Source organism: Exophiala xenobiotica (genome assembly GCF_000835505.1).
Source record: "Exophiala xenobiotica strain CBS 118157 unplaced genomic scaffold supercont1.4, whole genome shotgun sequence".
Lineage (NCBI taxonomy): Eukaryota > Fungi > Ascomycota > Eurotiomycetes > Chaetothyriales > Herpotrichiellaceae > Exophiala > Exophiala xenobiotica.
The window spans coordinates 817,342-839,379 of NW_013562491.1; the positions used below are offsets into that span (position 1 = coordinate 817,342).

Here is a 22,038-nt window from a genome sequence, read left to right on the forward strand (position 1 = left end):
GGTGCAATGATCGATTTTCTCAAAAACCAAGTTGCATGAGACAGTGGTCCACGTGGGCCGCCGTACGCCCCCACAAAGAGGTCCCAGCATATCCCATGTGCTGACAGGTCGGCCTTAGGCTTCTTCTACGTCAAGAACCATCCTATACCTCAAGAGGCTGTCGATGGTATATTCGATCTTGTAAGTTTGTTGTATGCATAGTGTCCTGCATTCCACGTCGTCAGTGACATACCATAATTCTCTAAGGCTACCAATGAGCTTTGGTCTTCGTGATGGAACTGTCTGGCGTGCTAGCCGTGCCTTGGTAGTAGGAGCGAATGCTGGAAAGTAGTATCAAGGTTGCGGCGTCATTGTTTCCACAAGGCTATGAGCACATATGAAGCCCACAGTCGTCGAGGATGATTGACCTCTTATTGGGCTTTCCGTGATCCAAGCCTTGTCATCTTCACTTTACCTCCATCTTGCTAACTTAGTCCAGGAGGGGCAATTCTTTGCACAACCACTCTCAACCAAGCTTCAGGCACCATATATACCTGCCAAAAATGCCGGCTTCAAACCCGCCAGCTCCAATGGGTAAGCACCGATCATTTCTTTCTTCACGAACCTTTTCCTGAGCGCAGCATCACAGCGCCAACGGCGTCTTCAAGGACCCCCGGGAAGCATTCAGTATCAACAAGTGGCCAACCCCAACCCACGCCTCGTCCGCCGCACTCTCACCCATTCTCGATGAAGCTCGCCCCCAGATCCAGTCATTTCAAAAGCGGGTGCAAGGATTCACCAATCGCCTCCTCGAGATGATCGCACTCGCTCTCGACCTGCCCTTGAACCAATTTACATCTCAGCACGACCCTCTTGTCGAGAACTTTGACAATTTCGAACTGATGCACTACCCGCCTATCACGCCCTCGTCCGAGGACACCACGAAATTTCGCATCTCTCCACATACCGATTGGGGCACCTTAACTCTGCTCTTCCAACAGTCGATAGGCGGCCTACAGGTCCGGCCCCCACACTATACGTCGCCGGAGCTCGACCTGGACGATGAGATATGGACGTCCGCGCCCGTCTTCAATGACATGGTCTTGGTCAACATTGGAGATATGCTTGAATTCTGGACCGCGGGCGCGCTGAAGTCCACCTGGCACCGCGTCGTGCCCACGGCTCTGCACGGCTGCGTGGACAGATACACATTTGCATACTTTTTACACCCGAACAAAAATGCGGTGCTGGTGCCCATTGAGGCGATGAAAAGGGATGGGTGGGTACCACGATTTGCGGGTATAGGGAGGACGGCGGAAGAGCATATCCATGCGAGGATCACCGGTGTGCATGGGCGGAGAGAGGAGGCAGATAAAGGCGAGGTTGGGAAAGGGGTACAGAGTGTGGTTGTAAAGGAAGTGGTGGTACAGCCGGTTTGCAAGGAATGGGCCGATTCTGGTAGATGCGAGATTTAGATACGAAGACGGCGAACTTTGAAACATCGGAACTCGTGACTCACACAACACGATCTTACTGGTTGCTCAAACGGTGAAACATAGTCCTTCGTTACTAACCTGGTGGTGGCATGGCCATGAGATGGAACGATCGTGGGGGTAGATGTGAGAGCCAGAGTAGAAGCAAAGCCGACTATCGAATTAGCAACATTACTACGTAGTAACACTCGCAGTGTGTGTTCAGATGAAACACAAACGAACCTAACATTTAATCACGGGCAGTAAACATAACATGATTGTAAAGCGCTAAAATAGCAAGGGTATCATTCATACCAATAACGCCCGCCCGGCCGGAAGTCTTCAGCTTCCCAATTTGCACAGCGAATATGGAGTATCGAAGTATGTTGACGAGATAGGATATAAATGTCGGCAAATGATCCTCGCGTCATGGCCGGGAAACGGGGCCAGTTATCATATGACAAGCGAAGTGCAAGGGTATAGCGCAACGTCAATGTGGCGAGTGCCTTCGCCGTATACCCAAAACAAATTGCCGAACCGTCTTGGGGCACATTCAGTGCATGCACGCGGTCGTTCTGGTGGTGAGAGCCAGCAAAGCGTGATGGGTTGGAGGCTTCGTATCAACGAATTGAACGATTTCCTTTGGGAATGTGAACGGCGTTGGACCTTTCCGGCAATTCTGTCTCCTGCCAGCAACGGCGAGCCCTTTGGGTGCCACAGCTGTAAAATTAACCTCGCAGTTTTCGCAGAGTTGAGGAGACTTTATCGAGGTAAAGATGCGGTCGCTTTGATGTTATACGTTTGCGGAAGGAGCCTTCGGATTCTGGCGCCGATGCGGCCTCTTGGAACAAGACGATCTGTTTGGCTTGCCATGTCGACCACCGATCTTGTTGTATGCGCATTTGCTTTGTGATTTTGTCGTGCATCTCCGAAGTCGAAGAGCTTGTGATCGAGTCTGAGGTCGAGCGAGCGAGGCCATAGGTAGGTCTTTCGGCTGCGTTATTGGAAGACATTGGGCTTGGTATAGCAACGGAAAGCTTGTCAGTGTTCTGGAAGCCTTGCAGAAGGTAGAGATTGTCTTGGAGGTGACTTCCAGACCCGGAGCGGCAATGCCATCTATATCTCTTTTCACATGAGACTGGGGTCGATACCAATTTGTGTGCGCAGGCCTTTGTATCGGTTGCCGAGCAAATTCCCGTCACGCTGATTGCAACACTGGAGAGGGGTTATCTATACATGAGTATTGCCAATCACAATCGAGTCTCCTGGCGATAGGCGACGTAGGCTAAATGTTTGGGTGTTCATTGCACGCAATGTCAAGACACCACGAAGAAAAGGAGACGGAAAGTTCGGACCTGCATACTGGTCAGGGCTTGCATGATCGATCCCGGCCTTACCTCCGGCATGGCCCTATGTAGGGGGTGTAGCGAGACCATACTCCGTAGTACTTGTAGCCCACACACGCCGACCCGTGCTCTGGCAGCGAAAGATTCCGAGAAAATTCCTGGGTGTTACTGACATGTCTCCGCCATGCAATCATAGCTCGTGACTTCGCTGGTAGGACTCTGTAGAATGCGCGAATAATGGACATTTTCGGTCTACGCAGATAGCCTGAAGATGCATAGATATCATTTATTAATGTCGGGAGATAGAGGGTGCTCCGTCAGGAGACAAATGCTCCCAACCTTGACATTTCGTGTGGTATCCGGGATCTGGCACAACGTTGTACCCTGGAATGAAACGAATTCTGACCAGTCATCGAGATGGACGTCTTCTTCCGAATCATGCCCAAGAGAGAGCAGAAGGTCCTCCGGGTATGCATTGCGATAGCCAATGCTATTTTCATGTTGGGAGCTAGGAAAGGAGGTCGTTCGTCTCCATGATGACCATGGACAATCACAGACAATGAAGGACTCAACATCGGGGCTCTGATCCTCCGTACCCCATGGCCTACAGTACTCCGTAGTGGCCTTGTTATTCTGTCCTGCGTTGGCTGGGTGACGGAGGCCGCCTAATCGACGGGGATGCAGAGACGTGGATCAAGCCCCGAGGTGTCAACAAGTGCACACACCATCTGCTTCAGGAGAGCCTTATCTTTCTCCCACCGCACTCGAATATCTCAAAACCAAGCCTCCGCCTTTGCACAAGAACAGCGCCTGACTCACGGACATTGTATTTTGGATTGGAAGTAAAAGGCGGTCACTCTTATTCACTATGGTGAGTTCCATGCGTTCATTCGTCCAATGGTATTTCGGCTTCGGGTCGTGGAGGGCAAGAAGAAAGGATGCTCCCGACGCCAATGGAAACCGTCTCACAGACACAAACATCTTTCACCCCTCAAGAGAAAATCGCGCCGGCATCGACCTCTACGCTTCTTAAATCGTCCCTTTACAACCTCATGATCCATAATGGCTAACTCACAAACCGCCTCGCAGACTTCTACCAACTACAAAGAAGCCTTTTCCCTGTACGACAAGCGTGGCAATGGCCGTGTCTCTCTCGAATCGCTTGGCGATCTTCTCCGAGCCTGCGGGCAGAACCCGACTCTTGCAGAAATCAGAGAATTAGAGAAACAAGTAGGAGGTGACTGTAAGTAACTTTCAGCCCCCACGGAAAAGGACAGAACTGACAGGCCTACAGTCGACTTCGACTCATTCAGCAAAGTCCTCAACCGACCGGGCGGCTTCAGAGATCCTGGCGAGCCAGAAGAATATTGCCGCGGCTTCCAGGTGTTCGATAAAGACATGACGGGCTTCATTGGTGTGGGTCAACTCAGATATATTCTTACAAACCTGGGCGAGAAGATGAGCGATGAAGAGGTTGATGAATTGTTGAAGGCTGTCGACACGAGCAGCGGGGAGATCAACTACATGGAATTGGTCCGCACCATTCTTGCTAATTGAGGTTCTGTCTACGCGCATATGGAAAGTTGGAGCGTCTCTTGATCACGAGTGTATGGTGTTATGGCATGCAAAGCAATTCATTGCTTGGTGGCTGCGTTGGCTCTGGCGCAAATTGTCTAGGGTTGGTTCTTCACAAACGGCACCACGGTGTTGACACAGGCATATACCTGTGATTCAGTCCCACGGATACCGGGGAAGCAGATACAATTCCTTCAACGTGTCTTGTGTGTCTGAATACTTCTGCTCATGCACTCTGTGCCCAGGATGGTGTGTCCGGTTTGACTCCCTTGCTCATGTCTCCGGTCGTTACGAGTCCTCCAGGGAGCAGATACACAGGCTCTGCCGGTTTCTCTGCATTTGTCGAGTGTGCCCCTTCAAGACTGAAACCAAGCGGGAGCTTGCATCTTCCACACCTCAGTAACCTTCTCTTCTCGAACCCATCCTCGCGCCGAATGACGACAGCTTTGCGTTCGAGCACAGTGTTTAGCAAAACAGATTCAGCAGGTCGGTCGCTCGTTATCGACAGCTCATTGGAATTGTTGATATCGATGGGAGGAGGAAGGATCAAAGCATCGTCCCGGACTGGTTCAGTGCGGTGAGGAAGATATTGGAGGTCATGCACCGTAGCAAGAATGAGTGTACTGCATAGACAATGGTATGAATTGACCCGCGGGCTCGATGAAGTTGCCGCCTCGGCCATGTGAAGCACAAATAAATATCTCTGTGCGAGGATCTTGTGATTCGTGAAGCCACCAGATTTTCAGGCACCGCAGTCCCGAGAGATGAACCCCTGCATCCCCCACAGAGCCAAATCTTTGGGCGCCGCGTAGCGGGATAAATGCCTGCGCTGACTCACAGTTAAGCGACGTCACCACTTGCGACTGGACATCCTTGCGTAGATTGGAAAGACCACAGTGAGGATCGCGGCGAAAGCGACGACTTCTTTCTGCCACTCGAAGCTTCTGTTCCGTCTCGACTACTAGATGTCAGGCTTGCGACCGCTCATGCCTCGCAGAACCATCCGTAATGCCACCCTTCCTTCCTCGAAAGCGTTCAACGCCACCTGCCTCTCCTCGTCCTACTCCGGTGAAGAAGGCCAGACTCGCAGATGTTCTGGACGCTGAGTCAAGAAACATTCCCGGTCTTCAAAAATCACAAACTTTTTCTCTCGGGAGCGATGACTCCGACTCGAGCCTGAGCGATGTCGATAGTGACGAGTTCGAAGACGTCTCTGCTACAGTCAACCTGCCCCAGTCTACATTCCAAGAGGAGGACGATGATGATGAGGATATAGAGTGGGAGGATGCGGGCGCAGATAGTAAGCCTGCTGTAAGCCCAGCACATGCTCCTCTGGCCGATGGCCCTATCGAATTGGTTTTTCGGAAGGACGATAACGAGATCGACTATGGCACAGGAGCCGCGGCTACCTCCGGCAAGAAAGGGCCTACTAAACGCGAAAAAGAGGTCAGGGTGAGGACACATCAAATGCATGTCCAACTGCTATTGTGGCACAACTCCATACGGAACAGATGGATCTCGGACCGGACGGTGCAGCAGACCCTAGTCAATCAATTGCCACCGCAGATAAAGAAGGAAGTTGAGAAATGGAGGCGAGCCAGTGGACTAGTCGTCCCGGCGTCAGAATCTAAGGCGCAGCGTGAGACAAGCAAAGGACGTAGGAAAGGCAAGAGAGCAGCGGATCCTCGTCAAGAAAGAGATTGGGGAAGGCCGAGTCAACGTCTCGAGAAGGGCAAACCTGATATGAGCAACGGCGACCCCTTGATTTCTCTGTTGAAAGTCCTAGCTGCGTACTGGAAAAAGCGCTTTGCAATCACGGCTCCCGGCCTGAGGAAGCGTGGCTATGGAACCAAACAAGCATTAAAACAGATCATCTACTCCTTTAGGAATGACGAGCACGACCCTGAACTACACGGTGAGCGCATTCGCGATATCCAGGAATTTCGTCAAGTCGCTAGGACATGCGAGGGTTCGAGGGACGTGGGAGCTCAACTTTTCGCGGCGCTATTGAGAGGGCTAGGAATCGAGTCGCGGCTAGTAGCGAGTCTACAACCAACTGGATTCGGCTGGACTAAGGCAGAGCAGCAGCTACCACGAAAACCTACGACCGCTGCGGAAGTTGCTTCATCGTCTGAAGAGTCAGATCTGGATGACTCCAAATCTATATCCGAGATCACAAAGGCCAAAAGTCAGCCGAAACGTGTAGCTGCCACTGCATCATGGAGGAGGAAAGGTACAACAAGTAACCCTATCGATCTTGACTCCGATGTGAAGGAAGCAGTGGCGGATGTGGACTTGGAAGAGGACGACTCTGTGGTGGACGTCACTCCCTCAGTGCCAAAAAAGCGCCCAGCAAAGTACGATCGCGACAACCCCTTTCCCATCTACTGGACGGAGGCAATATCGCCGATCACCAACAGAGTACTGCCAGTCTCTCCGCTTGTTCTAGCTAATCCAGTTGCCTCGACGCCAGAAATATTGGCCACATTCGAGCCTCGTGGTGCCAAAGCCGATAAGACAAAGACTGTCATGGCGTACGTTATGGCTTACTCTTCGGATGGCACGGCGAAAGATGTCACAGTCAGATATCTCAAGAAGAGAATATGGCCGGGTAAGACAAAGGGCTTCCGCTTTCCGGTCGAAAAGATTGCTGTATACAACAAGCATGGCAAGGTCAAGCGATATGAAGACTATGATTGGTTCAGACGCGTTATGAGTGGCTACGACAGACCAGATCTATTGAGAACAGCAGTTGATGATATCGAAGACTCGTCTGATCTTGTCCCACAGCATCCCGAGAAGAAGGAAGTCAAGGATGACGTGGACACTCTACAGAGTCTCAAGGCATCCGCTGACTTTGTTCTTGAACGGTTCTTGAGACGCGAAGAAGCACTCAGACCCGGCGCCGAACCTGACAGGACGTTCATCTCTGGGAAAGGCGACAACCTCAAAGAAGAACCAGTCTATCGTCGTGCCGACGTTGTGAGATGCTTGACCGCCGAATCATGGCACAAAGAAGGGCGCAGACCCAAGGCAGGCGAGACGCCATTGAAGCTCGTGCCGGTACGAGCAGTGACTCTTACCAGGAAGCGTGAAGCCGAGGATCATCAAAGACGTACTGGAGAGAAGCAGATGCAAGGCCTTTACTCGTGGGAACAAACCGAGTATATCATCCCTCCTCCCATCGAGAACGGTATCATACCTAAAAATGCTTACGGCAATATTGACTGCTTCGTGCCGAGTATGGTGCCACAAGGAGCTGTCCATGTACCACTAAGAGGCACCGTTAGAATTTGCAAGAAGCTCGAGATTGACTTCGCGGAAGCCGTTACTGGGTTTGAGTTCGGCAACAAAATGGCAGTCCCTGTCATCACTGGTGTGGTGGTAGCCAAGGAGCATGAGAAGGCTCTCGTTGAGGCTTGGACAGAGTACAATGAGCAGCAGAGAAAGAAGGAAGAGTCGAAGATGGAAAAGCTGGTCCTGGACCTATGGCGAAAGTTTGTCATGGGCCTTAGAATTAGAGAGCGCGTCAATGATACCTACGGAGACGCGGTAGATGATTCCAAAACCGCTGCTGGAGAAAGTTGGGATCAGCCTGTCAATCTCGACGATGACGAGGATATGCCAGGAGCATCTCTGCCACTCGCTGCTGACGATGATTTTGGGGGTGGATTCATTCTTGATGATGAAGAGCTGGCAGTACCTGAAGATCTGGAGATGGTGCACCAGGATGATCCACCTGAGGCGAGCGAGTTCAAGGGCAAAGCGCGAGAGGAAGCAGAATATCCGACCCCTGCCTCGATTTCTCCTTCAAAAGCGATTGGAGGAAGGCAGCGAAAGCCGTCGTTGCGAGAGCTTGAGGACAACGCCAGCTCAGATCTCTCATCCGCCCCAGTTGATGACGAATTTGGGTGGTACGGCAATGAGAATCACGAGGCTAGTAAGTACGAACAGGAAGTGCTTTCAATGCCGAATGGGAATGGCGAGATCTCTGTGCTAGTCCCTCAACGAAGCCGCGCTCACCCTTCTGGGTTTACTGTACGGAACTCGCCTCAGATAAGTCGACATGCTAAATCCGAAGATTCAGCATCATCGTCGGACAACAATGAAGACGAGGAGGATGATTACAAACCAGCAAAAGCGGCGAGGCGCAAAGCTGGCATTGGAAGTGCCTCAGGGCCGAAGCCACAGCGAAGAACAAGTACAAGAGCGACGAAATTGAAGTCCCGAGCCAAAGCTCGTGCAGAACTGGACACCAGCGAGGATGAGGAAGACGAGGTTGTGACACCTCCGACCAAGCGATCGAGTCGTCGGTTAAGGAGGGACAGCACTCTGGTCACCAGCCCGTACTTTGAAGGATGAGATAGCTGTTGATGCTTATTGATACCCATTGTGCGACTGCTAGGCACAATTGTTTCAAAATTATTCCCTTAATCTGTAACGTCGTCACCGTCTTCGTCCAAGTCTTCGCCGTCGGTGTCTTCGCCAGCATCGAGAATCTCCTGCCCAGCAAACACCAGCCACTGCCCACCAAGCACGCTCCTACGCCATAGCTTTGTGACTCCATCCGAACCACTGCTCATCAATACTTGGCCCTGTCCATCAAATGATACGGACCACGCATCTGTGTGCGCACTTGGTAGACTCATTGTCGAGTGGATGCTCGTGGCGAAAGGGAAGACATGGCCGGTCCGCGCAGCCCGCGAAGGTGTCGGTGCTGGCGCAGACAGTGTCGGCGTGCTCGTACTTGACCCTCGCCCTGTCAGCCCCGACGTGAGGCTTGACTGCTGCTGTTGCTGCTGTCTTTGCGCCGATATAGTCTGCACACTTTTCGCTGCTGCTGCGGCATCTGTCCTGGCTCCACCAGATGCCTCGGCGACATTTAGTTCGAAAATCCGTATCGTCCCGTCCTTGCACGCCGTCGCGATCCGGTCTGTCCCTTGCACGCTGAACGGCGCCCACGCCACGTCGCGCACGAGTGCTGGGTGCCGCGGCAGTCTCGCGGCCTCGAAAAACATTACCCGGTGAGTTGCGCGGTCGGTCGCAGAGAAGTCTCCACCGGGCACGACGGACCTATAGATTTTGACCTCGTTGAGCACGCTGACCACCAGACTCAGCTGCGCGCGGTCGTCGGAGAGACTGTTGATGTACGCGAGTGGAGTCGGGTTTTGGTCCCAGCGGACTTTGAAGCTGGTCTCGTCGCCACGGCCGGGCGGCGTCGAGCCGCATACGTTGAACGTATCGATGAGCGACCACTCCTTGAGCTCGTCTGGGTTGGTGGGCTCGTAGATACTCAACAGGCCTTGCCGATCGATCAATGCGAGCGTGGTGTAGACGTTGTCGGTGGTCTTGAGGTCGAGGGACACGAAGGGCACCCTTGGGGTGGATTGGATGGTGCAGATGCGTCGGAATCGTCGGCCTGAGTTTGGTGCCTGCGAGACGTCCTCGGTCCAGAGGTGGAATTTGAGGTCGTTGCCTATGCTGGCGATGTATGAACCCAGCGTTGGATGGAGGAATTTGGCCTACATCGTGGGGTGTCAAATGCAGGGACTTGGACGTGGAAGATTAGGACGGGAAGAAGAGAGGGCAGAGAACGTACATCTCTTATATCAGCATCGTGCGCAGTGAATGTGTCGATTAATGTTCGTTCCCCGGTTTTCGAGTCGCGGTGCCATACTTTGATGCGGTGGTCGATTGAGGCGGTGAGGATCCGTGTGCCGTTGAAATTCGTGTGGAGGACTGTGACGCGGTCTTGGTGACCGGTCTCGAATTCCTCTGCTTTCCCCATTGTAGTGTAATTGAAGGGTCTTCGTTAGCAATAGCTAGGATAGGTAGATCGAGAGTTTGCTCTCATTGTTGAGAGTGGGTGGGACCTGCTTCAAGCCATGGTGTAGTCATAGTATTGCTCTGTTCAACTTTACTCTTCTTTTCTTCTTATTCTTCTTCTGTATGTGACCCAACAGAAACGAATGCCAGACGCGTATTCGAAGTGCGAGAAGAGTAATGAGAGTTTTGGGTGTCTGTACAGAGGTCAGAAGGAGGCTGAAATAGGCCATCACTGATTGGTAGTTCGCAACCGGCCATGAGCCGGAAGATAGTTCTTCCGTGACCGACGTCTATCAAAAAGGACAGCTGTCGTCGAGGAACTATCGCCATAGTCACCCACTACAGTCCTCCGTATTGTTGCGCCTCTACCGCACGTGGCATCATTCCTTTCTACCCTATCCACTGCTGTCGTTCTTTTTCTGTTGCACATTGTTTTGGTTTCAGATGATCATGCTGCCGTCAGTTCTCACCTCAGCGTACATAGAAGGTTCGGGTTGAAGACGTCGAGAGGACTTGACCAAATCAGCCGCCACGTCGACATGTCCTCCAGCCTGGGCCATGCGGAGCGCTGGTCGCTATTGTTGGTGGCAGGGGCCTCGCTTGCTGTCCTTGCCAACACGTTCAATGGAGACGGTGCTCCTCTTGTCGCTTCTTTTGCATTTTCCACCTTAGCTTTCTCCATGACGTACGCTTTCGTCCGATGGTCTGGCCCGTCCTTTGTGAAGGCAGGGCTCAAAGGTAGAGACATGAGTAAGCTGGCGCCAAAAGAAATGTAAGTACTGGTTCACGATGGAGTCCGATCCCCAACTCACATTCCACAGTCCCGAAGCGATGGGAGCAGTTGCTGCATCAGTCTACATCCTGGCGCTTATGGCGTTCATACCCTTTGCTTTCTACAAGGACATCGTTGCTGCTACGTCCGGTGGTGGAAACAGAGACGTCGTTCTAACAGTCACCGAAATCGAGACTGGCCGCTTTTTGCATCGATTTCCTCACTCGAAGCTATCTTCGTTTCAATCTGCCCTCAACACTCTCCAAGCAACCACCATTCTCGGCATGGCCGATGATATCCTCGATCTTCGATGGCGACATAAATTCTTCATTCCGGCAATTGCATCTCTTCCTCTTCTCATCGTTTACTATGTCGACTTCGGAGTCACCTCTGTCGTGGTACCAAATTTCCTTGTTCCATACATGCCCGGTCAAGCTAGGCTGCTTGACCTGTCGTTCTTCTACTACCTGTACATGTCAGCTCTTTCGATCTTTGCACCAAACTCTATCAATATCCTTGCCGGCATCAACGGTATTGAGGTCGGACAATCACTCGTCATTGGAGGACTTTTGATCCTCAACTCATCACTCTACCTCGTCCCATTTCCCGGAAATCCTGTCCTGACCAATGGGTATGCGAATCATCCGCATCCGGCAACCGATTCACATCTTCTGACGTTGTACGTCCTTCTACCGTTTTTGGCCGTATCCACGGCCTTGTACATCCATAACAAATATCCGGCAAGAGTGTTTGTCGGCGACACATATTGTTATGTGGCAGGCATGACATTCGCGGTGGTGGCCATTATGGCGCATTTCAGCAAGACTTTGTTGCTACTACTTATTCCACAGATTGTCAACTTCGTTTACAGTACTCCGCAGCTGTTCAAGTTGATTCCATGTCCACGGCATCGACTTCCCAAATTCAATGCAAGGACTGGTCTCCTCGAACCCAGTGTGACGCCATGGCCAGCGGAGCGACCTCCAAGCAAGATCCAAACGACCATTTTCCTGACACTGGAAAAGTTGCGGTTACTCCAGGTGACAATCGATCCAAAGACAAACCGAATATCGTCCACATCTAACCTGACAATCATAAATTTGTGGCTGGTTTGGAGAGGCCCTATGCGAGAGGATCAGTTGATGAGAGAGTTGTTGTTTATGCAAACATGCTGTGGGCTCTTCGGACTTTTTGTGCGCCATACTTTTGCACTCTTGATCTTCAGCGTGGATAACAGGGGAAAATATAGGAGCCGATTTCCAGTATAGATTGCTGGCTAAAAATTGATATGAATAAAGGTTCGCCCAGGTATCAACCATTAGCCTGCAAGATCTGGGTTCTTGTGGTGGGATATGACTACCGTCGTGTTACAACAAGATCCCACCGAGAAGAATGTAGCAACATCCCACATTAGGCCGATCGCGTATACGCGCCCTGCCCATTATCGGTGTATTCATTAGCCTCGTATGGTGAATTTTATCGTGCTTGTGTGAATGAGTATTGAGAAGAAGTTGTAGATCGGAATTCGCCAAGCATTATATTGTCCAGCACGGGTCAGTCATCTTTGTTCATCAGATACTAACACCATCCGATGTTGTCCGGATCTCTCCTGGACCGAATCTCGAAACACCTTTTCCCACATCGAAGGGAGCATAATGCATGAAGTCGTTACGGTTCAACTTGGCCAGAAGAGCAATTACCTTGCAACTCACTTCTGGAACGTCCAGGTACGGCCCGAAACCAGAACCATCATCCGGCGAGGCTGATGGTGTGATCCAGGAATCCTATTTTACATATTCAGAAAATGAACAATCCGTGGTCGACCATGATGTACATTTCCGGCCGGGCATTGGTGCCGATGGACATGAGACTTACACGCCTCGAACCGTTATATACGACTTGAAAGGAGGATTCGGTACGCTGCGCAAATTCAACGCACTCTACGAGATTGAAGATGAGCCGCTCCATGGCCTCTGGTGCGCACTTCTATATGCCAGCGACATTTGCGAAGACTGCTAAACTTCCTGCAGGGATGGGACGACCGCAACACATCGAGAGGAAGCCATCCAACCATCTGATTACCAAAGAAGGCTGGACATGGGTCTTCCCACGTCCCAATTGCGGGATTCGGACGTAAGATACTGGTCGGACTTCAACAGAGTCTATTACAATCCCAAATCCATCGTCCAGCTCCAAGAATACGAACTGAACTCTCAGATCATGCCGTTCGAGAACTGGGAAGCTGGTGAAGATCTCTTTCAGAGCCTAGACAAGGAGTTTGACCTTCTTGATCGGGATATCCGGCCGTTCGTAGAAGAATGTGACCAGATGCAAGGCTTTCAAGTACTGACAGGTGCCGATGATGCATGGGGAGGCTTTGCTGCAAAGTATCTCGATACCCTGCGTGATGAATACGGCAAAACTAGTATGTGGGTGTGGGGGATCGAGGACTGTACCAGAGTAGTGAGAGTAAGTTGCTGCAAGCTTGGAGGCAAATGGTCAACTGATGATTGCACAGCAAAAACAATTACAACGAGCGTGCAATACTGCCAAATCTCTCAAATCGATTGGCCAGCTGGCTTCCGTCTACGTGCGCATCGCAGCACCACCTTCCACCTTACCTGGATATGTCAAACTTCGCTCGGGGTCTGATTGGGAGACAACGGCGTTGCTCTGCGCCGGCTTTGAGTCGGCCACATTACCAACCAGGTTTCGTGCCGATGGGCAAAAGCGAGGTTCTTTGAGTCTGCTGGAAGACACCTTGAACACCAGCGACAACCAAAATCTCTTTGAACTGCAGGCCAAGGTCGGTCACGCGACAAGAGAAGCCAATGGCGTTTCCAATGGCGAAATCCATGGTTCAAATGGTAGAATGCAACCCGAGGAGAATGGAGCTGCGGATTGGCAGCCCCAGCCCGCACAGTTCGACTTGGAATATCTTCCAAGAATGCGCGATTCGTCTGTGGTTGGTCCAGGTCACATCTTCGCTCAAATCGAATGCGAACGTGGAAGATCCGAACATGATCCATTCTCGCTGAGCTTGAGTCCCGAGGACCGGCTCCGGAGGAGACTGAATGAAGAGAGTGTGGTTGAAATGTAAGTGGGTTAGTCAGGTTATTGTTGTGTTGCCTCATTTGTCGGATGGCAATTGAAGTTTTCTCTTTCTTCCTTGGGGCGAAAACCCATTGGAAAAGCTAAACGGGGACCCCATTGTGCTTTAGCTAACCCGCGCGCAGATATCAGACTGGGCTCCAGTTTCCTCTACTGGAGACCTTTCCCAACAGACTCATCGAGACGAACCGACAGCACGAGAACGGGCTGGACATATCCACTGCCCTGGCTTGCAACTCGAGGATGAAAGACCACATCCTCGAGTTGAGAAATGCGACTTGCCGGATGATGCCGCTAGGCGAACGAGAGAGCCTGTATTCTGACCTGTCACAGATGGCGCAAAACTACAGCTTCGGCTTCGAGTCCGGTACGGACACGGGGGAAGATGATTGAACAGAAAGGCCATCAGATGACCTTCCGCAATGATGCTAAAGAGACCAGCGAGCAAGGTGTGGCCAGGGCAGATCTTGGAGTAGAAGGCGGGGTGCAGCAGACGTGCGCAACAGGCGTCGACAGGGCACACGGCAGCCTGACTTCACCATGTGCCGGCAGAAACATCCGAAATATTTACTATGGTAGACGGGTGTGTTTCCAAAACTGTTCGAATCTGGCGAGAGGAAGAGCTGCCTCGTCAACATGCCGAGCAAAAGAAGTCGTTCCTTGGTGGCGCATGATCCCGGCCATCTTACGATCCAGCAGCCTTTCGGGAGGGCCTCAGGCGACGATGCGACCACCCTTCCGGAATAGCCGTGGTTGGAAAGTTTCTGTGCAGTACAAAGTAGTCTGAGAGCTCGTTACTACTCGTACAAGTTTATGGCATGGAGCTGTGGTTGCCGGGCCATGAAAATCCTGGCGACCCATCACTGCGGTAAAACTCACAAACTCTCACGTCTACAAGGATCAGCCAAGTCATGAGTGGACTGATCAATGACTGATGCGGACTGAATGCAGGTTCTCTATGATCAGAAATTCGCCGAAGCTGCAGCCCGGGTGTGAAAGCTTAGCGAGCAGGATCCAGTCCAATGCTGTGCCTTTGAGAACATCCACCACTAAAGTGAGACATCTCCAGCCGGCTGCAACATGCCCAGTTTTTTCGCAGCTTCCGTCATCCACTGGGAGGTTTTTCCTGCTCAGGTACGAGGTGGAAGTCGTATGCAAGCTGCAGGTGGTTTCTTCCGCAGGCAACTGCGGGCGTGCCTTCCGCCCTGCATCATCTCGTTCCGATGATATTTTTTTTGCGAACGCTACTATCACTCAGGAGGTCGCAGCACTATCGAAATGTTGAAGCGATTAACACTCCTTGTCCCGGAGGGGCTGCATTACTGGTCTTGCAAGCGAGAGGCGCCGGCGACAGACTCGACTAGCAGTACACGTGCTCGTGTCCAATTGCTGTTTCTTTTTTTTTCCAGCAGATCTTTTTGAGTTCGCCGTTGAGGTCGCTTTCATTAGCTTCTATTGCTTTCTTCTCACTGGTTGATGCCGGTTCACCGCACTATTGACGGTATAGCGTCAACAAAGAACGACTCCGAGGGTGGAGCCGTCGCCATCGGCACCGTCCTTTCGTCAATTGATAGGCTGACGCACAGTTCGATTGGCTTCAATGATATCGATAAGTAAGGGAGTCCACGGGGCCTCGAAAGCCACAACAGCTCCACCCCTGGCAGGCCTTCGGTCGGTATCCTTGACCTTCTCTTGAGTCTTGACCGGGCTGGGTCGATGGCGATAGATCGGGAGCACCACCGCAAGCCAAAGATGCCTTCTGCCTTCTACGAGTAGGAGTATGCGGCGGTTAAGGAAGTTCGGCACTATTGACTAAACCAGTAGCCAACTTTCCCCATCAATGCAGCCGCAAGACTGCGGGTGGCGCTTCGCCTTGACAAGTTCTTTGCACTGACTTGTGGCGTGCCCGGTTTTTCCGATACTTTATTGCTGCTATTTCTGGGGCATTGACGAGCTTTGACCTCCAATATAGCGACGTCTCCAACTGATCTATCTGATATCGATACGCTTGGACCATCGAGACATCATCGAATCCAAGGTCGGTCGATACTAGGTGGACGTGGTGGAAGCGCAGGAGTTGCGCACACGTTCAGGAGGCTCGCCCTTGTCCTTACCTTGCGCCTTCTACCACTTGGTGAATGTGATTGGGGGCGAAGCTGATGGTGGTAAGCTAAAGACTGACTAGCAGTTAGCAGAGTGTTCCACTCATCCAGCTCGGCTTAACCGCTCGTGGCAGCTTGCCCTTGCAGGTCCCGCTCACAACATCGTATAGTTCCAAGGCTTGCTCTCCACCATGACGCATAAGCATCAGTATTCTCAGGAACATGGGCTTGCTCCAAGCACCCAGCAACAGAAATGGATCTTGTGTGGCATGCAGTAAACACGCAAGCGAAGCCGGTCTGCGAGTACAAAATACTGCACAACCCGTCCCTTTCCTTCAGTTTCCTTTCCATCACGCCCGTTAGGATTTACCTTCGCTTTACTGTACAAGAGCTCCCTCGCTAAGGCTCGCGTTCATTCGTTTCCTCACGCACACGAAGTACCCATCGCCGCTGTACTATATTTCCCATCAAAAGTCCATATAATCAAAAATGGTCAAATCAGCTATCGTGTTGGCCTTGGCCAGCACTGCCGTCGCCGGTGTTGTGAAGAGGGAAACGTCCGCTGCCAGCCCATGGCTCGACTGGACCTCGACAACCACCACCACGACAACTAGCACTACCACCACTACCACCACCACTACCACTACCACTCCCAGCTCTACATGGGCCGACTGGACCACCACCACTGTTCCCACCACCACCACTACCACCACCACCCCAGCGTCTACGTGGGCCGACTGGACCACCACCAAGGCAACCACTACCACCACCACTACCCCAGCTTCTACCTGGGCCGACTGGACCACCACCAAGGCAACCACCACCACCACCCCCGCCTCTACCTGGGCCGACTGGACCACCACCAAGGCGACCACCACCACCACCCCAGCTTCTTCCTGGGCAGACTGGACTTCTACCACGACTAAGAAGACCACCACCTCCGCTGTGACTTGGGGCGACTGGACCTCGACCACGACTAAGCCCGTTGTCAAGACCACCACCACCGTCCCAGCTTGGGGCGACTGGACCACCACCACCACCAAGCCTGTGACCGTCAAGACCACCACCACCGTCCCAGCTTGGGGCGACTGGACCACCACCACCACCAAGCCTGTGACCGTCAAGACTACCACCACCTCCGCTGTGACTTGGGGCGACTGGACCTCGACCACGACTAAGCCCGTTGTCAAGACCACCACCACCGTCCCAGCTTGGGGCGACTGGACCACCACCACCACCAAGCCTGTGACCGTCAAGACCACCACCACCGTCCCAGCTTGGGGCGACTGGACCACCACCACCACCAAGCCTGTGACCGTCAAGACTACCACCACCTCCGCTGTGACTTGGGGCGACTGGACCTCGACCACGACTAAGCCCGTCGTCAAGACCACCACCACCACCAAGGCCACAACTGTCAAGACCACAACCACCCCTGTGGCTCCCGTACCAGTTGTCAGCTCCTCGGTCTGGAACGACTGGACCAGCTCTGCTGCTCCCGCACCAGTTGTCTCGACCTCTGTCGCTCCCGCGCCTGTTGTCAGCTCCTCGGTCTGGAACGACTGGACCAGCTCTGCTGCTCCCGCACCAGTTGTCTCGACCTCTGTCGCTCCCGCGCCTGTTGTCAGCTCCTCGGTCTGGAACGACTGGACCAGCTCTGCTGCTCCCGCTCCTGTCGCCTCCACCACCGCTGCCCTCGTCAGCAGCTACTCTCCTACCTCTGCTGCTCCAGTTGCCACATACACTGGCGCTGCCAGCAACAACAAGCCCGCTGTTGCCCTGCTCGGTGGTCTTGTTGCTCTCGTCGCTCTGGCTTAAATGATGGCCCTAGAGCATTTAATATTTCCTTCGATTCTCACATATCTCGATTGCGTCTGACCCCAAGGGATAGGGGAAGAGTGACGAGCAATCACATGACTTTATGAATTAAGTCTCGGCCAGAACCAGATGGCGCGAGCGGACGATCTCTACGATACATGGTGGCAAAAGAAGAGGCATTAATGGGTGCATATATGGTACTTCACTGAAATATGTGATGGATACAATAATACATAAAAATTCGAAAAGCATAATTTCTAAATTGTTTCCACTTTCATTCTCACTTTCCGTTATCCTCAACTCTTTGATTGTGGTGTAGTCATATCTCGCGACGCCCCTCAAACTTCGTATTGACCATCGTTGGGTAAGTGCTGCTGGGGATTTCACAGCCCCGCAGAAGAGATGATGGCTGTCTCACTTGGTAGTACTATTAGGCGTTGGTAGACCTGTAGTGGCAACGGAAATAACAATTGCAGGGGCATACTGTGGTAAGTGAATTGATGAAGGTGGTTGTCTTCTGAAGACGCCCACAGATATCACGTGATAGAAAACAGGGTCTGCACGAGTCAGCCATAATGTATGAGAGAATTAGACTGACTCACAACAAGACAAGTTGTCAAGAAATGTGAGCCAGCACAGAAATAGTATTCGTGTCCATTTCAACCTGCTCACCTCGTTCCAAAACCCTTCGTGTGGCGTCTGTATCAGTATTATCCTCAGAAATGTTCTTGCTGGTCAAGTAAACACATTGTTGTGCCGAATAGTCAAGCCCGATTCTCTAGACTTCTCACTATGGCACCACCAGGGCGCAGGAAGTTCTCCTTCCTAACTCTACTACCTTTCCTCATCCTTTTCCTACTGTCTAGCAGTGCACATGCTGCGTCGGCGGTGCTAGGAATTGATTTGGGCACTGAATATTTCAAAGCAGCCATCGCGAAACCTGGCAGTCCGATCGAGATTGTTTTGTCCAAAGACTCGAAGAGGAGGGAAGCAGCTACACTAGCCTTCAAGCCAGTCAGAGCGCAGGGGAGTGATAATGAGGTCTTTCCCGAGAGACTTTACGGCGGAGATGCCGTGGCACTGTCTGCTAGATTCCCCACGGATGTCTACCCTAACCTGAAAACTCTTCTGGGCGTCGAGGTATCTGCGGACACGATCAAGAAGTACTCGGCAAGATATCCTGGGTTGGACATTGAACCGGTACCTAGGACCGAGGATGCCGGTACCGTGGGTTTTAAGAGTCACAGCTTCGGCAAGCGGAACGAGGTGTTCATGGTCGAAGAGTTGCTTGCGATGCAGTTGAAGAACATCCGGAGCAACGCAGAAGCCATGGTGGCCAAAGGGACGTATATCACCGACGTGGTCATTACATACCCTGCTTTCTACACAGCTGAGGAGAAGCGAGCTATTGAGTTGGCAGCGGATCTGGCAGGAATGAGGGTACTAGGGTTGATCAGTGATGGACTTGCCGTTGGACTCAACTATGCCACTCATCGCACTTTCGACAGCGTCTCGGAAGGCGGGAAGCCGGAACACCACCTTGTTTATGATATGGGAGCTGGTTCGACTACGGCAACCGTGCTCAAATTCCAGGGTAGGACGGTCAAGGGATACAATAAGCGCAATCAAACCATTCAAGAGGTGATCGTACTGGGTACGGGATTCGATACAACACTTGGTGGAGATTCACTGAACGATTTCATTGTCGAGGATATTGTCACACAATTCTTGGACTTTCCTAAAGCACAGAAGCTGGGCCTCGAAAGTGCCCAAGTACGGAGTCATGGGAAAACCATGGCGAGGATCTGGAAAGAGGCCGAACGAATGCGGCAGCTTCTCAGCGCAAATGCAGTATCCTCGGCTACGTTTGAAGGGCTCTACGATGATGAGATCACTTTTAAGTACAGCATTACGAGGGAGAAGTTTGAAGACCTCACTGCGGATCATGCCGCCCGAGTTGGCTCACCACTCGCAGCTGCTCTGGCGTCCGCGGGTCTCACACTTGACGAGGTTGATTCGATCATTATCCATGGCGGTGCTGTCAGGACCCCCTTCGTTCAAAAGCAACTTGAGAAGGCAGCAGGCGGATCTGGGAAGCTGAAAGCCAACGTCAACGCCGACGAGGCTGCGGTGATGGGTGCTGGGTTCAAAGCGGCGTCTCTGAGCCCCAGCTTCCGAGTCAAGGACATTCGCGACACTGACATCGCTGGATCTGCTGTCATCTTGAAGTGGACCCACGACCAGAAGGAGAAATCTCAGAAGCTATTTAATCCTTCGTCCCAAGTCGGTGCTGAGAAGCAGGTTCCTGTCAAGGCTCTTGAGGACATCAAACTGAGCTTCATTCAAACAGTCGGCGACAAGGATTTGCCGGTTCTCGACGTTGAAGCGACCAACTTGACCAAATCCGCAGTGTTACTGAAAGACAAGCATGGATGTAGCGCTGCTAATATCAGCACAATTTTCGCCGTTCGTCTGAGTCCCTCCAACGGGCTGCCGGAAGTCGTGTCAGGATCGGTGAGCTGCGAGGCCAACAGTACCAAGTCGGGAACTGTCATGGATAATGTCAAAGGTTTGTTCGGCTTCGGCTCGAAGAAGGACGAGGAACAACTAATCCTCAAAGACGAGGCTGGAATCGATGAAGACTCGACGACAATGACCCCGTTACCGGTGTCTGATCCAACCAGTTCAGGATCAACTGTGTCTGAGGCGTCGGCAACAACTACGGGCTCTTCGTCTGCCAGCCCTCCAACCAAACCTGGAAAGGCCACAGCTTCGATCGTTTCGATTCCTCTAGCGTTGAAGCCAATCGTCGTGGGTCTCAATGCACCACCTACAAAGGCTCTGCCGAAAGTACGACAGAGGTTGACTCAATTTGACACCTCGGATCGGAATGCGGTGCTTCGTGCCGAAGCGTTGAATACTCTCGAAGCTTTCACATATCGAGCCCGAGACTACCTTGAGGATCAATCATTCATTGGGGCATCAAGCGAATCAACGCGAAAGGCCTTGGAGAAACAGCTCGCCAATATATCCGACTGGTTATATGGCGATGGTGCGGATGCGAAAGCTGAAGACTTCAAAGACAAATTGAAGGATCTTAAAAGCCTGGTTGACCCTGTTTTGAAGCGTAAAGATGAGACAGTCAAGCGACCTGATGCCATCAAGGCGTTGAATGAAGGTCTAGAAAACATGAGTGGCATGATCAAGATGGTGGAAGGAAACATCCAGAAAGCGGCCGAACAAGCAGCATCAAGCGCTAGCTCGGCAGCATCCTCTGTGGCGTCTAGTGTCACTGCTACGCCTTCTTCGTCAGTAGCAGAAGGCGATGACCTAGAAAACGATCCTTACAGCACATCGTCAGCGGCTGAAGCAGCTGAAACAGAGGAACCACCGGCGATGAAACCTTATGAATACACAAAAGAGGATCTGGCGTCGTTGACGACAAAGTACGAAGCCGTCAAGGCATGGCTTGAAGAGAAGATGGCACTTCAGGACAAGCTGGGACCGCACGATGACCCAGCTTTTCTGGTGTCGGAGCTGGAGACACGAGGTCAAGAACTGCAGAAAGCGGTTTCGGAGGTGATTATGAAAACCATCAAATTCAAGGACGTGCCCCGGAAGCCCAAGGGCAGTAAGAAGGCTAAGGGAAAGGCGAAGAAGAGCAAGTCTTCTAGTGAGACAGTGAGCAAGTCCGCTGGGAGCTCCTCGACCACATCCTCGACCACATCCTCGACCACATCCTCGTCGACGTCAACGAAGAGCGTCAAGGACGAATTGTAGATGATGATTTGCTGCAATACAAATATATGACTTGACATGACTTGACATGACTTGACAGAAATTGATACGAGTCTCCGCACTCCGTAATGCCGGGACGAATGCTGTGGTTGACTTTCAGCCGCCCGCAACTTTTAGAACCAAACACGATCAAGATAGAACGGCGGCAAACTCCATTAAGGCCCTTGCTCGAGATTTGCTCTCCCTAGTACGGAGTAGTGTGGTACAAAGACCAGGTGGTATGTTCTAGAACAGAAGGC

General features: G+C 52.1%; 10 protein-coding genes across 13 annotated transcripts; 7 read left to right on the top strand and 3 right to left on the bottom strand.

The window, feature by feature from the left end:
* Window positions 1-118: 118 nt before the first annotated feature.
* On the top strand, window positions 119-1,694 carry PV05_06475. Of its 2 annotated transcripts, XM_013459217.1 has the most exons (3): window positions 119-180; window positions 479-573; window positions 629-1,694. In XM_013459217.1, the coding sequence occupies exon 3, from the start codon at window positions 795-797 to the stop codon at window positions 1,452-1,454; it is 660 nt and encodes a 219-aa protein (XP_013314671.1). In that variant the 5' UTR covers window positions 119-180; window positions 479-573; window positions 629-794; the 3' UTR covers window positions 1,455-1,694. The 2 variants fall into 2 exon arrangements, with proteins under 2 accessions (XP_013314671.1, XP_013314672.1); XM_013459218.1 differs by having other exon boundaries at window positions 119-573.
* PV05_06476 (uncharacterized protein) lies at window positions 1,429-2,853 on the bottom strand. The gene has a single exon (XM_013459219.1). The coding sequence runs from the start codon at window positions 2,462-2,464 to the stop codon at window positions 2,180-2,182; it is 285 nt and encodes a 94-aa protein (XP_013314673.1). The 5' UTR covers window positions 2,465-2,853; the 3' UTR covers window positions 1,429-2,179.
* Window positions 2,854-3,113: 260 nt separating this feature from the next.
* Window positions 3,114-5,063, top strand: PV05_06477. 2 transcript variants are annotated; one of them, XM_013459220.1, is made up of 3 exons: window positions 3,114-3,668; window positions 3,887-4,040; window positions 4,092-5,063. In XM_013459220.1, exons 1-3 carry the CDS (start codon window positions 3,666-3,668, stop codon window positions 4,352-4,354), a joined length of 420 nt encoding a protein of 139 aa, XP_013314674.1. In that variant the 5' UTR covers window positions 3,114-3,665; the 3' UTR covers window positions 4,355-5,063. The 2 variants fall into 2 exon arrangements, with proteins under 2 accessions (XP_013314674.1, XP_013314675.1); XM_013459221.1 differs by having other exon boundaries at window positions 3,114-4,040.
* On the bottom strand, window positions 4,308-5,145 carry PV05_06478 (uncharacterized protein). Its single transcript, XM_013459222.1, has one exon. It carries the CDS (start codon window positions 5,052-5,054, stop codon window positions 4,599-4,601), a length of 456 nt encoding a protein of 151 aa, XP_013314676.1. The 5' UTR covers window positions 5,055-5,145; the 3' UTR covers window positions 4,308-4,598.
* Window positions 5,146-5,189: 44 nt separating this feature from the next.
* PV05_06479 (uncharacterized protein) lies at window positions 5,190-8,813 on the top strand. Its single transcript, XM_013459223.1, has one exon. The coding sequence runs from the start codon at window positions 5,381-5,383 to the stop codon at window positions 8,732-8,734; it is 3,354 nt and encodes a 1,117-aa protein (XP_013314677.1). The 5' UTR covers window positions 5,190-5,380; the 3' UTR covers window positions 8,735-8,813.
* PV05_06480 (uncharacterized protein) lies at window positions 8,737-10,388 on the bottom strand. The gene is made up of 2 exons (XM_013459224.1): window positions 9,972-10,388; window positions 8,737-9,894 (listed from the first exon to the last, which is right to left on the bottom strand). The coding sequence occupies exons 1-2, from the start codon at window positions 10,158-10,160 to the stop codon at window positions 8,803-8,805; spliced, it is 1,281 nt and encodes a 426-aa protein (XP_013314678.1). The 5' UTR covers window positions 10,161-10,388; the 3' UTR covers window positions 8,737-8,802.
* Window positions 10,389-10,537: 149 nt separating this feature from the next.
* Window positions 10,538-12,317, top strand: PV05_06481 (uncharacterized protein). Its single transcript, XM_013459225.1, has 2 exons — window positions 10,538-10,970; window positions 11,020-12,317. The coding sequence occupies exons 1-2, from the start codon at window positions 10,738-10,740 to the stop codon at window positions 12,236-12,238; spliced, it is 1,452 nt and encodes a 483-aa protein (XP_013314679.1). The 5' UTR covers window positions 10,538-10,737; the 3' UTR covers window positions 12,239-12,317.
* Window positions 12,318-12,574: 257 nt separating this feature from the next.
* Window positions 12,575-14,951, top strand: PV05_06482. Of its 2 annotated transcripts, XM_013459226.1 has the most exons (5): window positions 12,575-12,697; window positions 12,750-12,946; window positions 13,001-13,439; window positions 13,489-14,066; window positions 14,207-14,951. In XM_013459226.1, exons 1-5 carry the CDS (start codon window positions 12,626-12,628, stop codon window positions 14,472-14,474), a joined length of 1,554 nt encoding a protein of 517 aa, XP_013314680.1. In that variant the 5' UTR covers window positions 12,575-12,625; the 3' UTR covers window positions 14,475-14,951. The 2 variants fall into 2 exon arrangements, with proteins under 2 accessions (XP_013314680.1, XP_013314681.1); XM_013459227.1 differs by having other exon boundaries at window positions 12,575-12,946.
* A 1,447-nt stretch (window positions 14,952-16,398) lies between these two features.
* PV05_06483 (uncharacterized protein) lies at window positions 16,399-18,266 on the top strand. The gene has a single exon (XM_013459228.1). The coding sequence runs from the start codon at window positions 16,673-16,675 to the stop codon at window positions 17,999-18,001; it is 1,329 nt and encodes a 442-aa protein (XP_013314682.1). The 5' UTR covers window positions 16,399-16,672; the 3' UTR covers window positions 18,002-18,266.
* Window positions 18,267-18,653: 387 nt separating this feature from the next.
* On the top strand, window positions 18,654-21,781 carry PV05_06484 (uncharacterized protein; the record flags this gene model as incomplete). Its single annotated transcript, XM_013459229.1, has 1 exon — window positions 18,654-21,781. Exon 1 carries the CDS (start codon window positions 18,794-18,796, stop codon window positions 21,779-21,781), a length of 2,988 nt encoding a protein of 995 aa, XP_013314683.1. The 5' UTR covers window positions 18,654-18,793.
* Window positions 21,782-22,038: the final 257 nt, after the last annotated feature.

Coding starts and splice junctions, on each gene's coding strand:
- PV05_06481 (XM_013459225.1), top strand. CDS start 10,738: ATGTCCTCCAGCCTGGGCCATGCGGAGCGCTGGTCGCTATTGTTGGTG. Junction 10,971..11,019: donor AAGCTGGCGCCAAAAGAAAT/GTAAGTACTGGT, acceptor CACATTCCACAG/TCCCGAAGCGATGGGAGCAG.
- PV05_06480 (XM_013459224.1), bottom strand. CDS start 10,160: ATGGGGAAAGCAGAGGAATTCGAGACCGGTCACCAAGACCGCGTCACA. Junction 9,895..9,971: donor ACGATGCTGATATAAGAGAT/GTACGTTCTCTG, acceptor CCCACGATGTAG/GCCAAATTCCTCCATCCAAC.
- PV05_06482 (XM_013459227.1), top strand. CDS start 12,630: ATGAAGTCGTTACGGTTCAACTTGGCCAGAAGAGCAATTACCTTGCAA. Junction 12,947..13,000: donor GAGCCGCTCCATGGCCTCTG/GTGCGCACTTCT, acceptor AACTTCCTGCAG/GGATGGGACGACCGCAACAC. Junction 13,440..13,488: donor ACTGTACCAGAGTAGTGAGA/GTAAGTTGCTGC, acceptor ATGATTGCACAG/CAAAAACAATTACAACGAGC.
- PV05_06476 (XM_013459219.1), bottom strand. CDS start 2,464: ATGTCTTCCAATAACGCAGCCGAAAGACCTACCTATGGCCTCGCTCGC.
- PV05_06483 (XM_013459228.1), top strand. CDS start 16,673: ATGGTCAAATCAGCTATCGTGTTGGCCTTGGCCAGCACTGCCGTCGCC.
- PV05_06475 (XM_013459218.1), top strand. CDS start 795: ATGATCGCACTCGCTCTCGACCTGCCCTTGAACCAATTTACATCTCAG.
- PV05_06479 (XM_013459223.1), top strand. CDS start 5,381: ATGCCACCCTTCCTTCCTCGAAAGCGTTCAACGCCACCTGCCTCTCCT.
- PV05_06478 (XM_013459222.1), bottom strand. CDS start 5,054: ATGGCCGAGGCGGCAACTTCATCGAGCCCGCGGGTCAATTCATACCAT.
- PV05_06477 (XM_013459221.1), top strand. CDS start 3,860: ATGGCTAACTCACAAACCGCCTCGCAGACTTCTACCAACTACAAAGAA. Junction 4,041..4,091: donor GAAACAAGTAGGAGGTGACT/GTAAGTAACTTT, acceptor ACAGGCCTACAG/TCGACTTCGACTCATTCAGC.